Source organism: Poecilia mexicana, unplaced genomic scaffold (genome assembly GCF_051168715.1).
Source record: "Poecilia mexicana isolate PSO_F unplaced genomic scaffold, ASM5116871v1 scaffold_12, whole genome shotgun sequence".
NCBI classification, from domain to species: domain Eukaryota; kingdom Metazoa; phylum Chordata; class Actinopteri; order Cyprinodontiformes; family Poeciliidae; genus Poecilia; species Poecilia mexicana.
Window position 1 is genome coordinate 20,713,778 of NW_028263381.1, and position 13,546 is coordinate 20,727,323.

The following is a 13,546-nucleotide window of genomic DNA, read 5'->3' on the forward strand; positions in this document are numbered from 1 at the left end:
CTGTATCTGTTTATCCTATGTCAGAAACCGATCTAACACATGTTCTGTCTTACCATTTGCAGAAACGAGAGCTGTCATGGGAACATGTGCGTCTACATACATCCATGCCATCCGAGTCCCTCACCAATTTTGACCGATCAGGTTTTGAATCTACAGTTTGTTGGTGGTGTACTGTAAACAGGGGCGTAGACGGGATCAATTTCATTCATTACAACGTGCCAAACTAGGTAACTGGACACAGGCTGAGTTCGAGGCGGTTCATGAGCAGCTGGCCGCTACTTCACTGATGGCTTTCCAAAACTGTATGGCTCTTGACATGTTGCTGGCTGAGAAAAGGGTGGGTGTGTGTGTTATCTTTGGAGAAAGATGTTGTATATACCTGCCAACCAACGCAGCAGCTGATGGGAGCCTGGTGGAGGCCATTACGGGGCACCGAACCCTGAATGGCAACATGAAGGAAGCCTCTGGAGCAAACACCTCTATGTGGGATGCATGGTTGCAGGTTGTTGGAAGGAACCGAACCCTTGTGTCCTCTGCTTTAGTATCAATGGCAGTCTTTGCTGCCATTCTAACCTTGTGTGAATGCCGTTGTACTTTTTGCCTGCGTTCTTTGTTCAACCGTATCATCACCACAGCAATTTTGCCCATGGAGGACCGGATGGCACAGATGTATCCTTTGTTCATAAAACATGCTGAGTCTGACACAGAATCCTCTGCTGAGGATTCCCCTCACATGTATTTAGATCCTAGTTTCTGGACTGAGTACAACCCTTGAGTAAAAATATTTGCGTTCTTAAAAATGAACTCCCAGCTGAAAATCATTTGAAGTGGCTGTTTATAAGGGCTGTGAGACTTAGAACAAATATTTGATAAACAGGGGGGAATGTTAGGTAAATTGTATTATTATCAACTATTTGTTATACTGTTTTATATGTTCTTAGTTTATGTACTCTTTGTTTTAGTCATATCTTTTAAGAAATGTTTCTGTGATGTTAATATCTCTGATTTCCTTTCTCAGAGGGCCTCTCTGAAGAAGAGCAGTGACAGCAGCTCTTCACAGAACGCCCTGCTTTGACCTCTTAGATAGCTATAAAACCATCGCCATGAAGATTCACAACTTGTCCTGCTTGATCCTGGGTCAGGAACTGGATAAGCAAGTGCGAGATAGATAGTGTTGTTAGTTAGCGATAATCTTGGCGCTGTGACTGTGTGATGAAGTGTCTTTCCCCCTCCCTTTAGAGTTACAGCGCTCTCTGTGATTAGGGATCCTAAAGACAATAAAAAGAGAGGGGCAGGCAAATGTGCTTCAGAGCAGCAGGAGATTTATAACTGAAAGCACATCTCTGTCTGTTCTCCTCGCGAGTATTAAGAATCTAACTCTCTCTTGTCTTTCCTGTGTTATTTGCTGTGTTTAATAGGTGTCAACTCTGACATAAACAAAAAGAGTATTCATCATATTTCAAGTTAAAGACCAAATTAAAGCCAAAATGCACTTTCAAAATATCAATCAAGGAAAATAACAATAAATTGTCAAAACCTCAAGCAGAGTGAGAGAACGAAAAGTAAAATAAATAAATAAACAATATCCAACTTAAGTGTAGCTACTTTCCATTGTGACCAATTTAACTTCACTGCCTCAGCATCAATGCTAAAGTGCCAGAAGTGGCACAGAATCAGCAAACCAGTTTCCTTCTCAAACCGAGGCGGGCGAACTGAGCCACAATCAGCTCTGACAGAATCCCAGTGACGGTCCAGGAACGCAGCGCCAATAACTCTGATAAAACAATCGAGCTGAAGTTTCACATGCTAAAGCAAAACTGCTGTCAGATAAACAACTCAGCAAGGAATCAAACCAGTAGGTCCACAGATTTGGATGAATTTGTGAGGAAGACGCCAACAGCAAGACACAATCACAGTGGAAACAGGGGAGGAAGTTCAAACTGCCATTAGAAATGACTAGAAAACTTTCAGCATTTCTCTGTAATCAAGTTTCTTTATTGAAGACGAACAACAGACATTTATTTCTGATCTAAATCTAAAACATGAGAAGAAAACAGCATCAGTTCTGATTTGATGTTTCAGGTTTTCTGGATCACAACATAGAAAACAGAATCAAGTTCAGATCACTTTGATCTAAACTGATTTAACAACAAATAAAACATGGAAATACATGGATAAAAAAGTTAAAGGAAAACCATCAGAGTCCAGAGAAGTTTAGATTTTCATGAAATATTTCTGTCATCAGAATGAAAGAAATCATCAGCAGTGATTTCCTTTATGGCTCCTGTAACACAAAGAACTAAACCGGAAAAATAAAGAAGATCAGAACAGCAGAGACACCAGAACCATGAACCCTGATCAACAACCTGAGAGACAAGAGGAAATCTATCTGGGTTTACTGAACTCTGCTGAGGATCCATAACTAACCAAAACTCCAGCCAGTATCGGTTCAGTGAATCTGGTCTGGACTCTGTGGAGGAGAGTCATGGTTTCAGAGACTCTGTAGAAGGACAAAATACCTGCTGTGTGATTCAGGTACACTCCGACTTTGGAGGAAACTGGACCTGGGATGGAGGTCCAGAAGTCGTTGTGACCAAATTTACTATTAAAACAATCTAATGACCAAGATTTATGATTGTTTCCAAAAACACATTCATCCCCACCTCCTGCTCTGCTGATACTCTTGTATGCGACTGATACATAAACTACCCCTCTCCTCTCCACCTCCCAGTAACGACGTCCAGTCAGACTCTCTCTACTCAGAACCTGAGAATAATAAGTGAATCTGTCTGGATGACTAGAATAAAACTGATTGCGTTTCATCCTTGTCACCTTCCTGTTCCCCCCTGATAGTACCAGCCGTCTGAATGCTGTGTTTGGATCCAGAGTGATTTCACATGAATATCTTAAGAATCCAGCTCTGCTCTTTGGTTCTGGTTCTGACAGTAGAACATCCACCTCAGTGACCATCAGTGAGATGTTTGTCCATGAGTCTCTCAGGACGTCCTGTAGTTTGTCTCTGAGCTCTGACACAGCTGCTGTCACGTCCTCAAAGTGTCCCAGAGGACGGATGTTGATGCTGGATGAGTGTGTCGACTCACTGAGTGCTGGCAGTGAGGGGTAGTTGAGGAGAAACTGGTTGTGATCCTCTGTGTGTGAGAGCTGCTCCAGCTCAGCGTCTTTCCTCTTCAGCTCAGTGATCTCCTGCTCCAGCTTCTCCTGAACATCTTTGACTCGACTCACTTCAGTTTCCTGCTGGGATCTGATCTGCTGCTTCACCTCAGAGCTTCTTTTCTGGAGGAGACGGATCAGCTGGGTGAAGATCTTCTCACTGTCCTCCACTGTTTTATCAGCAGAGCGATTGATGGCCTCCACCTCCTGCTGAAGCAGCTTCACATCTTTCTCCTGGTCCTGGATTCTCTGCTGGATGTTTCCTCGTCTCTCCTCCAGCTCTCTCTGCCTCTCAGTCCTTTCTGCTGCAGCTGACACTGTTTCATGGCCTTTATGTTCATCCACAGAGCAGAGATAGCAGATACACTTCTGATCAGTGCGGCAGAAGATCTTCATCACCTCATCATGCTTAGAGCAGATGTTCTCCTGGAGGTTCTTGGACGGCTCCACCAGCTTGTGTTTCTTAAATGCAGCTGAATCATAATGAGGCTGAAGGTGTTTCTCACAGAAAGAGGCCAGACAGACTAAACAGGACTTGATGGCTTTCAGTTTTCTTCCAGTGCAGGAATCACAGGCCACATCTTCAGGTCCAGCATAACAGTGGTCAGCAGGAGCAGCTTGGAGTCCAGTCTTCTTCAGCTGCTCCACTAAAGCTGCTAGCATGGTGTTTTTCTTCAAAACAGGCCTTGGTATGAATGTCTCTCTGCACTGAGGGCAGCTGTGGATTCGTTTCTGATCCACTCCATCCCAGTGAGCTTTAATGCAGGTCATACAGTAGCTGTGTCCACAGGGAGTCGCCACCGGATCCTTCAGTAGATCCAGACAGATGGAACAGGAGAAAGTCTCTCGATCCAGCTGAACTGCCTGCTGCTCCATTTCTGCTCTCAGTAGCTCTGACTGTTAGTTTCATTTCCTGAGAACAGAAACAAGCTGGAGCTGTGATCCACCAATCACATGTCAGGGCAGAGAGGCTGCAGCCAATCAGCTTCCAGCTTCAGCAGGTCCCGCCCAGACTCAGTGTGTGTGTGAGACCAGGAAGAGGAGCGCTCTGAGAGCAGTAATAGTTTAAGCTGAATCATCTTCACAGCAGTTTTCTGCTCAAAATAACCGACTGAGTCTCTAAACTCAGCTTGCTAACATGTTAGCTCTCCACAGCTTCAGGAAATGAAATGAAAGAATCGTTCCTGCTGAAGAAACTAGATGTGTTTGGTGGTTCAGGGAAAATATGCCTCCTGTTTCCTAACTGCTCTATAGTGGTGGAGAAAGTACTCACAAATGTACTCAAGTAAAAGTAAAATAATTTTAGAATTTTAGCATTATATAGCATTTTTTAGCCATATAATGCTAAATTTTAGCATTATATAGCATTGTTTAGCCATATAATGCTACATTTTAGCATTATATGGCTCTTATCTGAGCCTTTCCAACCTCCCACCACTCAGTTAAAGACAAACTCTGATTTTTTTGTTTTCCATAGTTGCCAAAAGTTACTAAAACTTTGACAAAAGAAAATGTCTTTAAGTAGTTTGTATTAAAATGCCAAAACGATCCGTATCTAATATTTCTTGAACAAAGAAAGTCCAAGTAATCTAGGTGATGATCAGAAAAACCAAGTGGAGAACTTAAACAGTTGGACAATCTATTTCTATAAGTATCTGAGATATAAAATCTGTCCAACCAGGCCCCACTCACTGTCCCATCCTTCATTTTTACCCAGGTATTCTGATTTAGTAATGTAATTATATTAGTTGTGTTACCACCCCACGCCACTAGAGACAGTAGCAACCCCGTAAAGATGCGACTAAGGAGCAGATTTACACTATAGATTTGGTAAAAGCTGTGAGCTTTGCTGAAGTAATTAAAGACACAACCCAGATAGCACAGAATGACTGAAACAACATTGAATCAATGTCAGCCAGAAACATTGAATCAACGTTGAACGCTGACATTGAAACAACATTGAAAGTGGTCGGTGACTTGTATGTTGAATCAACGTTAGGGTTTCAACCATAACTGACATTATATCAACGTTGATTCAACCATCATCTGAACGTGGATCTACATGCAGATTTGGGTTGATTTTATATTGAATGAAAGCTCAGGATTTATGTACATTTTTAGGTCTGATAGGTCTACATCATAACATGCCACTAAAAGTTTCTTCACTGGTGTTAAACACATTATATTATTGGCAGATCATGGGTGAACTGTGTACAAAAGGTTAAAAATGACAGCATGGGTTTGATATAACATTTTATTTAAGAAAAGAGGGACAGATCTTTAACATATTTGACTCCTTTTTGACTGTCAAAACAACAGCCTGTTGTCCACAGAAGAACAGAGTCCATGAGGTTAAGCTTTGTCCTCTATGAACCAATGAAACAGGACAAGTTGTGGTAACCCCAGTTTGACTCTGGTTGGCGTCACTTTGATTCCTTGCGATGTTTTCCTCTCATTCTGGCGCGTAATGAAGCCACTTCTTGACAGTTTCGCTGCAGTCCTCAAGAGTCAGCTTTCGGTCAAACTGCAGAGCAACGGCTGAAAAAAAATAAAATAAAAGTGAGGAAGGTGCCGGTTAGAAAGATGATAAACATTTGAAAAGTTCTGAAAGACATTGAAAGATTAAAAAGTGTACTGGTTACAGGTCTGAGAACAAATACAAACCATATAGTTCCCCATATACACTCACTGTTAAATTAATATTTATCTTAATCTTTACGTATACAATTACATTTACCCATCAAGCTGCAGCATAGTGTAGGATTTATGATTTTGATATTAAATCAATATTTAAAATAAAGGGTTGTTTATCAGAAAACCTAAGGATAAAACTCAGGGAGGATCAGGGTAGATTTAACACACCAGAGACAAATAAATAGAACAAAAGGTGATTTATACTGTAGTTGGAAAAATTATAATTTATACAGAATAAACTTCCATCAAATAGCTGGTTTAATCTTCCATCAACTACAAATATTTCCAAATAAGTTGATTAAATTCCTTAAAAAGTGTCTATATGCTGATAAGATCCCACACAAGTAACAATAGTCCAGTTCAGTTTAACCAGTTACCAATCCAAGGATCAACAGACTGAATCAGTCATTAGCAGGTTTAGTTCAGTGTTTCACCTGCCTTACATGTTAAGTGTTTCCCTTCTGCCTCACCTGGATTGAATCTGTGGATGATTAACAACCTTCTGCACTTCTTGATGGCTGCAGACGGTCATGCAAACATCTGACTCAGCTGTTCTGGAACAGAGGCTCATTTAAGCACATCATAATAAAAAGTTTCAAATCCATGCTGAGAGTGGAACTCCTTCAATCGGGGCTCCTCCGCAGCTCTGATGTTACTCATACAGGTGAAAAGGAGAAGGAAAACAGAGAGAGACAGTAGAAAGAAGATCACCCAGTGCACTTTAACCATCATCTTATTTCTGAATTTTCAGTCGCTTTGAACCTTTTACTTAATTTTCTGACAAATGTCTCCGGACGTTTGTCGTGTGTTTTTTTAACCGTTAGCCGTTTAGCCGATTCTTTTCATCCAACATGTCAAAACCAACTATTTTCTGTACCATTAATACACTCTTGATACATTTTTCTGCCTCAGGAAAATAATCAAGGACTTTAACTTGTTTTCCAAACGTTTCATCCAGAAAATCATTAGTTTCCTCCAGAGTGTACAAATCACCACTGGATGTTTGTGAATCTGCGGTTGAAACGCCTCTGAGTCGCTGTCAGACTCCATGTCCTCTACCTGGGCAGGTGAAGCTGCAGACTGAACCTCTGCAGCGCCACCTTCAGGTAACGCTGCAGCCTCGGCAGCAACACAACCAGCCGTCTGATCCGTTTCTATATCCAGATTGCTCCCATCTGAGGAGTCCTTGGGAACATCGGTTCCAGTTTTCTCAGTCTCCTCCCGTGCAGCGTGTTTATTCAGACCACTGCTTCCCTCCCAGCATCAGAGCCAACCGACGGAGGAAACGCCCCGCCCTCAGCAGGCGGAGGAGCTCCAACCACCGGCGACTCCTCTGCACTTCCACTCACTTCAATCTGAGCTTCCTGCTTTTTGTGAGGGCAAGAAGCCCGTTCACGTCCAACATCCCCACATTCAAAGCATTTCATACTCCCAGTACTCGCATAAACCATGTAAGATCCTTCTTCATATTTCACTCTGAAAGAAACTTCTAGCGTCTGTGTAGCAGTTTAAGAACATGAAAACCTGCCTCCTGAAAGACTGAACGTGTTTCAGCTTGTCATGTTTACATCCCGAACCAACAGTTTCAAAACCACTCGCAAGTTTCCCAAAGCGCTGGAGCTTTTTCTCCAACGAAACATTAGGAATGAACGGCGGCACACCTGAGATAATAACCCGGATGGAGGCACCGCAAGCAGCGACACCTGCAGGTCTCCGCCTACCGTCACACCATGACAATCAGCTGGTTCACAAAACGCTCCTTTTTAAAAATATCACTATTCCCTTATTCATTCTGGAAGCATAAATTAAATTTATGTGACCAACTAGATCACCAACTGTCAACAGAACCGTTTCAACTGGGATCGTCGGATCATGTTGGACCCAAATCCGATTCCTCAAAAAGGATTTATCACAATAATGATTAGAAAACTTTCAGCATTTCTCTGTAATCAAGTTTCTTTATTGAAGACGAACAACAGACATTTATTTCTGATCTAAATCTAAAACATGAGAAGAAAACAGCATCAGTTCTGATTTGATGTTTCAGGTTTTCTGGATCACAACATAGAAAACAGAATCAAGTTCAGATCACTTTGATCTAAACTGATTTAACAACAAATAAAACATGGAAATACATGGATAAAAAAGTTAAAGGAAAACCATCAGAGTCCAGAGAAGTTTAGATTTTCATGAAATATTTCTGTCATCAGAATGAAAGAAATCATCAGCAGTGATTTCCTTTATGGCTCCTGTAACACAAAGAACTAAACCGGAAAAATAAAGAAGATCAGAACAGCAGAGACACCAGAACCATGAACCCTGATCAACAACCTGAGAGACAAGAGGAAATCTATCTGGGTTTACTGAACTCTGCTGAGGATCCATAACTAACCAAAACTCCAGCCAGTATCGGTTCAGTGAATCTGGTCTGGACTCTGTGGAGGAGAGTCATGGTTTCAGAGACGCTGTAGAAGGACAGAATACCTGCTGTGTGATTCAGGTACACTCCGACTCTGGAGGGAACTGGACCTGAGATGGAGGTCCAGATGTTGTTGTGACCAAATTTACTATCAATACAATCTAATGCCCAAGATTTATCATTATTTCCAAAAACACATTCATCACCATCTCCTGCTCTGCTGATACTCTTGTATGCAACTGATACATCAACTCCCCCTCTCCACTCCACCTCCCAGTAACAATGTCCAGTCAGACTCTCTCTACTCAGAACCTGAGACCAAAACGTGAATCTGTCTGGATGACTAGAATAAAACTGATCCTGATTCATCCATGTCACCTTCCTGTTCCCCTCTGATAGTTCCAGCCGTGTGTTTGCTGTGTTTGGATCCAGAGTGATTTCACATGAATATCTTAAGAATCCAGCTCTGCTCTTTGGTTCTGGTTCTGGTTCTGACAGTAGAACATCCACCTCAGTGACCTTCAGTGAGATGTTTGTCCATGAGTCTCTCAGGACGTCCTGTAGTTTGTCTCTGAGCTCTGACACAGCTGCTGTCACGTCCTCAAAGTGTCCCAGAGGACGGATGTTGATGCTGGATGAGTGTGTCGACTCACTGAGTGCTGGCAGTGAGGGGTAGTTGAGGAGAAACTGGTTGTGATCCTCTGTGTGTGAGAGCTGCTCCAGCTCAGCGTCTTTCCTCTTCAGCTCAGTGATCTCCTGCTCCAGCTTCTCCTGAACATCTTTGACTCGACTCACTTCAGTTTCCTGCTGGGATCTGATCTGCTGCTTCACCTCAGAGCTTCTTTTCTGGAGGAGACGGATCAGCTGGGTGAAGATCTTCTCACTGTCCTCCACTGTTTTATCAGCAGAGCGATTGATGGCCTCCACCTCCTGCTGAAGCAGCTTCACATCTTTCTCCTGGTCCTGGATTCTCTGCTGGATGTTTCCTCGTCTCTCCTCCAGCTCTCTCTGCCTCTCAGTCCTTTCTGCTGCAGCTGACACTGTTTCATGGCCTTTATGTTCATCCATAGTGCAGAGATAACAGATACACTTCTGGTCAGTGCGGCAGAAGACCTCCAACAACCTATCATGCTTAGAGCAGATGTTCTCCTGGAGGTTCTTGGACGGCTCCACCAGCTTGTGTTTCTTAAATGCAGCTGAATCATAATGAGGCTGAAGGTGTTTCTCACAGAAAGAGGCCAGACAGACTAAACAGGACTTGATGGCTTTCAGTTTTCTTCCAGTGCAGGAATCACAGGCCACATCTTCAGGTCCAGCATAACAGTGGTCAGCAGGAGCAGCTTGGAGTCCAGTCTTCTTCAGCTGCTCCACTAAAGCTGCTAGGATGGTGTTTTTCTGCAGGTCAGGCCTCTGTGTGAAGGTTTTCCTGCACTGAGGACAGTGGTAGTTTCCCTTTTTCTCACCTTCATCCCAGAAGTTTTTAATGCAGGTCATACAGTAGCTGTGTCCACAGGGAGTCGTCACCGGATCCTTCAGTAGATCCAGACAGATGGAACAGGAGAAAGTCTCTCGATCCAGCTGAACTGCCTGCTGCTCCATTTCTGCTCTCAGTAGCTCTGACTGTTAGTTTCATTTCCTGAGAACAGAAACAAGCTGGAGCTGTGATCCACCAATCACATGTCAGGGCAGAGAGGCTGCAGCCAATCAGCTTCCAGCTTCAGCAGGTCCCGCCCAGACTCAGTGTGTGTGTGAGACCAGGAAGAGGAGCGCTCTGAGAGCAGTAATAGTTTAAGCTGAATCATCTTCACAGCAGTTTTCTGCTCAAAATAACCGACTGAGTCTCTAAACTCAGCTTGCTAACATGTTAGCTCTCCACAGCTTCAGGAAATGAAATGAAAGAATCGTTCCTGCTGAAGAAACTAGATGTGTTTGGTGGTTCAGGGAAAATATGCCTCCTGTTTCCTAACTGCTCTATAATGACAGCAGAGAGTCCAATGTTTGCATCGTGTTCATATCAGTTTGTAATCCGTCTGTTTATAAAGCTGTAAAACTTTAACCAATCAGCATTTAGTATTTCTACTGCCAGCTCTATTTCTGCATTTAGTTTTCAGAGAATCATTTAATTCAAGGTCCAACATCTGACCAGTTCTTCTGGGTTTTATGACACGTCTCCAACTTTTCTCACAGGTTTAAAGGTTTAAATTTTCCAAATGTTGACAGTGGAGGAGCTTTAAGCTCCTCTTCATTTCTGCTGCCAGGATCTTTCTGTGGTAAAAACCTGCAGAATTTTCTTCACCTTAAACAAAACCATCCGGATGCTCATCCCTCGTTCAGCCTGGACCAGAATCCTGAGAAGAGCCTTGTCAACGACTCCTTTTCAGACTTGAATGCAGCTCAGGAGATCCCACTTTCCTCTCTGGTGAACTCTGCAGAAACAGGAACAATCAAACCAGCTCCAGAGGAATTTAGCTGAATTTGGGATCAAATTAACAAACATGTAAACGTTACATCCTGCAGTTTTAAAGGCGTCTAGTTTGCAGATTATTTTAGACTTGATTAAACACAATAGAAAATAAAGTTATTTTTAAAGTGGTGGATTTGGTTCACTCCTTTTAGATTTTGGTGCATTTGAGGAAAAGTGGTTTGATATATTTGTTCCTCTTCCAGGAGTTTAGGGACCACAGCCAACTACAATTAGCTAAAATCAACAAATACTTTGACCCCATCTAGAAACATCTAGAAACTTCTTCATTTTAATAGTTTCAAACACAAATATGTTTGATGTGCTTTGATACAAACAGTGGACACCATCTTAGCAACACGGCACAAGCTAACAGCCATGGTCTTCCTCATGTCGCTGTTCAGCGTCACATCAAGACAGTTCAGCTTCCCAAGCTTCATTTATTTCAATATTTTAGATTTATTCTTTATAACACATCGATATGGTTAGATTTAAAATGTTGTCAGGAGTTTCTTTCACTCTGGTTTTTAGTTTTTTACACCATATAGCAGCTTTTTTTCTACATGCAGACTAAAAACTTTAATATTGGTCCATAAAACATGAGCGGTTGATCTCTGCAGCTCCTCCAGAGTTACCTGGAGCCTCTTGGATACTGTAATGAAAGCTCTTGTTTTGCAGCTGCACCTTCGTTTTTACGTTTCTGAATGATGGATTTAGTTTTGCTTCATTGGAATCAGCTGAAAACAGATACATGCTGCATTTTTCATGTTCTTCATGTGGGTTTTTGGTTCCTTTTCACAATTTACTCACCACTTTTTGTTGATCTGCCACATGAACTGAATCCTAACAGACTTGAACTGCTGGCCTGTGGAGAAAGACTCACCTGGTTCCTGACCACCTCCATCCAGGTGTCCCACCCTTCTTCCCCCTGTGAGTTAGTCAGACTGAGCCGCCTGCAGCCAACTAGTTTCACAGACCACACATGTTAACGGTCGCTCTTTCTCTTTGTTACAACCTGCACTTGTTACTGAACCAGGTTGGTTTTAGTGACTCAGGCGAGTCTCAAGGTGTTTTACATAAAGTTTGGGGCTAAAAGCAACATATGAAACGTTTTCCACCTTTTTCTCTCCAGAATCAAACTTCATCTATTTTACGACCATCAAAGAACTTTGAGGTGATTCATTAATTGAATGTCCACAACATCTTTTAGATTTTTCTTCATGCTGAATATTTATTAGTAAGACAGTTTTGCGAGGGTCAGTTCAGCTTAAACTGCTCTAATATCAGGAAAGTCAAAGAAAAATCTGTGGAAACCCTTCTGCTCATTTAAAAAGAGGATCTTATTTCTCCAATGTTTGTTTTTCTTGATTAGGTCCCTGTTAAATTAGAGTAGAGTTTATTAAGACCCTATGAAATTTGTTTCATTATTTTCAAAATTCTGTTTTATTTTGTCCAAATTCCACTTTTTCATTTTTCTGAATTCCATTTATTCATTGTAACATTTTTATTAACCTAAAAAGTGTGTAAATATGTTGTGAATTATTTTTTTTAATAAAATCCAGAGATCAACATTTACTATTATTCTACTGGTAAATATAACAAAGTGCTGCGGTTCAACAGAACGTTTGTTTTACAAGTTGTTGAAAAGTGTTTCCCACAATTGTCATCAAAAATGATGTGCTTCAAGCAAAAGAGCCTTTATCCTTTTTATAGCTTTTACTGAGCTTTAAATCAATACTTGTGCTTATTTCAGGTCTAAGGCCCTTTTAACATCTCGGACATCATGTTACACCTCAGTGTGGGAATCCAAAGTTCATTAGTTTTCCATTCTCTAAGGATAAGAATAATATGGCATTTAGCTTTTAATCTATTCTTACTAAAAACAGGAGAACCGAGTAAGACTTGGAGTTTTTCTTTTTCAGCTCTTTGGAGGGAAAGGCTAAAATCCCAGCTGTATTTAATTTATACAGTTGGAGTTTTGTCATTGTTTTAGCTCTGAGGTGACGTCCCTCGTTATCTTGACTTGAATTAGTATCAACAACCAATAATCACTGGTTATTGTTCAGGTTTTGTTCCAACGACATGAACATAAAATTTCACTATCTTACTAAATAAAAATATATGTTTAGAACAAATATTCTAATTCTTTGTCTAATCTCAGCAGAACCTGATCAGACTAAGACTGAGCAGGTTCAGACTCAGCTAATGTCATTTTACCGTAATTTGATCTCTTTTCATTCTTAAAGAATTTTTTAATGAAACTCATAATGACGTTATATGTAACAAAAACAACCACAAATATTCACATCAAAACTAAAAACAAGCTCACCAGAGATCAGAACAAAACTCTTCTCTGAATAAATGTGATTCTTTCTGCTTCCCAAGACAACGATAGCGGCCTTCCTTGGTCACAGAAACATCAAGTATTGGGTGTTTTGTGAGGTTATAACAGGCTTATAAACAGTCCCATCATCTCTGCTATGCAGCTCCATCTCCACTCTTGAAACACCAGGAACTGAACAATTCACCCTTTTGCCATCAGCTGTTTGTTCACTGTTGGGTTTTTACAAACCCCTGTGAAAACATCACAAGCAATAAAAAAGATAAAGATTAGAAAAATACATTTATAATTTCCACTTCCTTGTATAATGAACATTATGCATCACAGTGCTACTAAATACTTGCAACTAAATTCTGGTATCTAAAGACTGAAAAGAAAAAAATATGTATAAAAAATATGATTAAAAAACAGATTCAGGCAGGAGAAAAAACCTTGACAAATCTTTTTTTTAAACAAGCAA

General features: G+C 41.2%; 2 protein-coding genes across 3 annotated transcripts; both read right to left on the reverse strand.

Annotated features, from left to right (window-relative positions):
• Nucleotides 1–1,973: 1,973 nt before the first annotated feature.
• On the reverse strand, nucleotides 1,974–4,391 carry LOC148156038 (E3 ubiquitin/ISG15 ligase TRIM25-like). Its single transcript, XM_088011072.1, has one exon. The coding sequence runs from the start codon at nucleotides 4,045–4,047 to the stop codon at nucleotides 2,386–2,388; it is 1,662 nt and encodes a 553-aa protein (XP_087867198.1). The 5' UTR covers nucleotides 4,048–4,391; the 3' UTR covers nucleotides 1,974–2,385.
• A 1,020-nt stretch (nucleotides 4,392–5,411) lies between these two features.
• LOC148156039 (E3 ubiquitin/ISG15 ligase TRIM25-like) lies at nucleotides 5,412–10,700 on the reverse strand. Of its 2 annotated transcripts, none has more exons than XR_015764898.1 (2): nucleotides 10,581–10,679; nucleotides 5,412–5,709 (listed from the first exon to the last, which is right to left on the reverse strand). XR_015764898.1 is itself a non-coding variant. In XM_088011080.1 (2 exons), exon 2 carries the CDS (start codon nucleotides 9,881–9,883, stop codon nucleotides 8,216–8,218), a length of 1,668 nt encoding a protein of 555 aa, XP_087867206.1. In that variant the 5' UTR covers nucleotides 9,884–9,920; nucleotides 10,581–10,700; the 3' UTR covers nucleotides 7,804–8,215. The 2 variants fall into 2 exon arrangements, 1 of the variants encoding a protein (XP_087867206.1); XM_088011080.1 differs by lacking the exon at nucleotides 5,412–5,709 and adding an exon at nucleotides 7,804–9,920 and having other exon boundaries at nucleotides 10,581–10,700.
• Between the last annotated feature and the right edge of the window lie 2,846 nt (nucleotides 10,701–13,546).

What these genes read in the sequence shown, in the direction of transcription:
- LOC148156038 (XM_088011072.1), bottom strand. Translation starts at nt 4,047, where the DNA reads ATGGAGCAGCAGGCAGTTCAGCTGGATCGAGAGACTTTCTCCTGTTCC.
- LOC148156039 (XM_088011080.1), bottom strand. Translation starts at nt 9,883, where the DNA reads ATGGAGCAGCAGGCAGTTCAGCTGGATCGAGAGACTTTCTCCTGTTCC.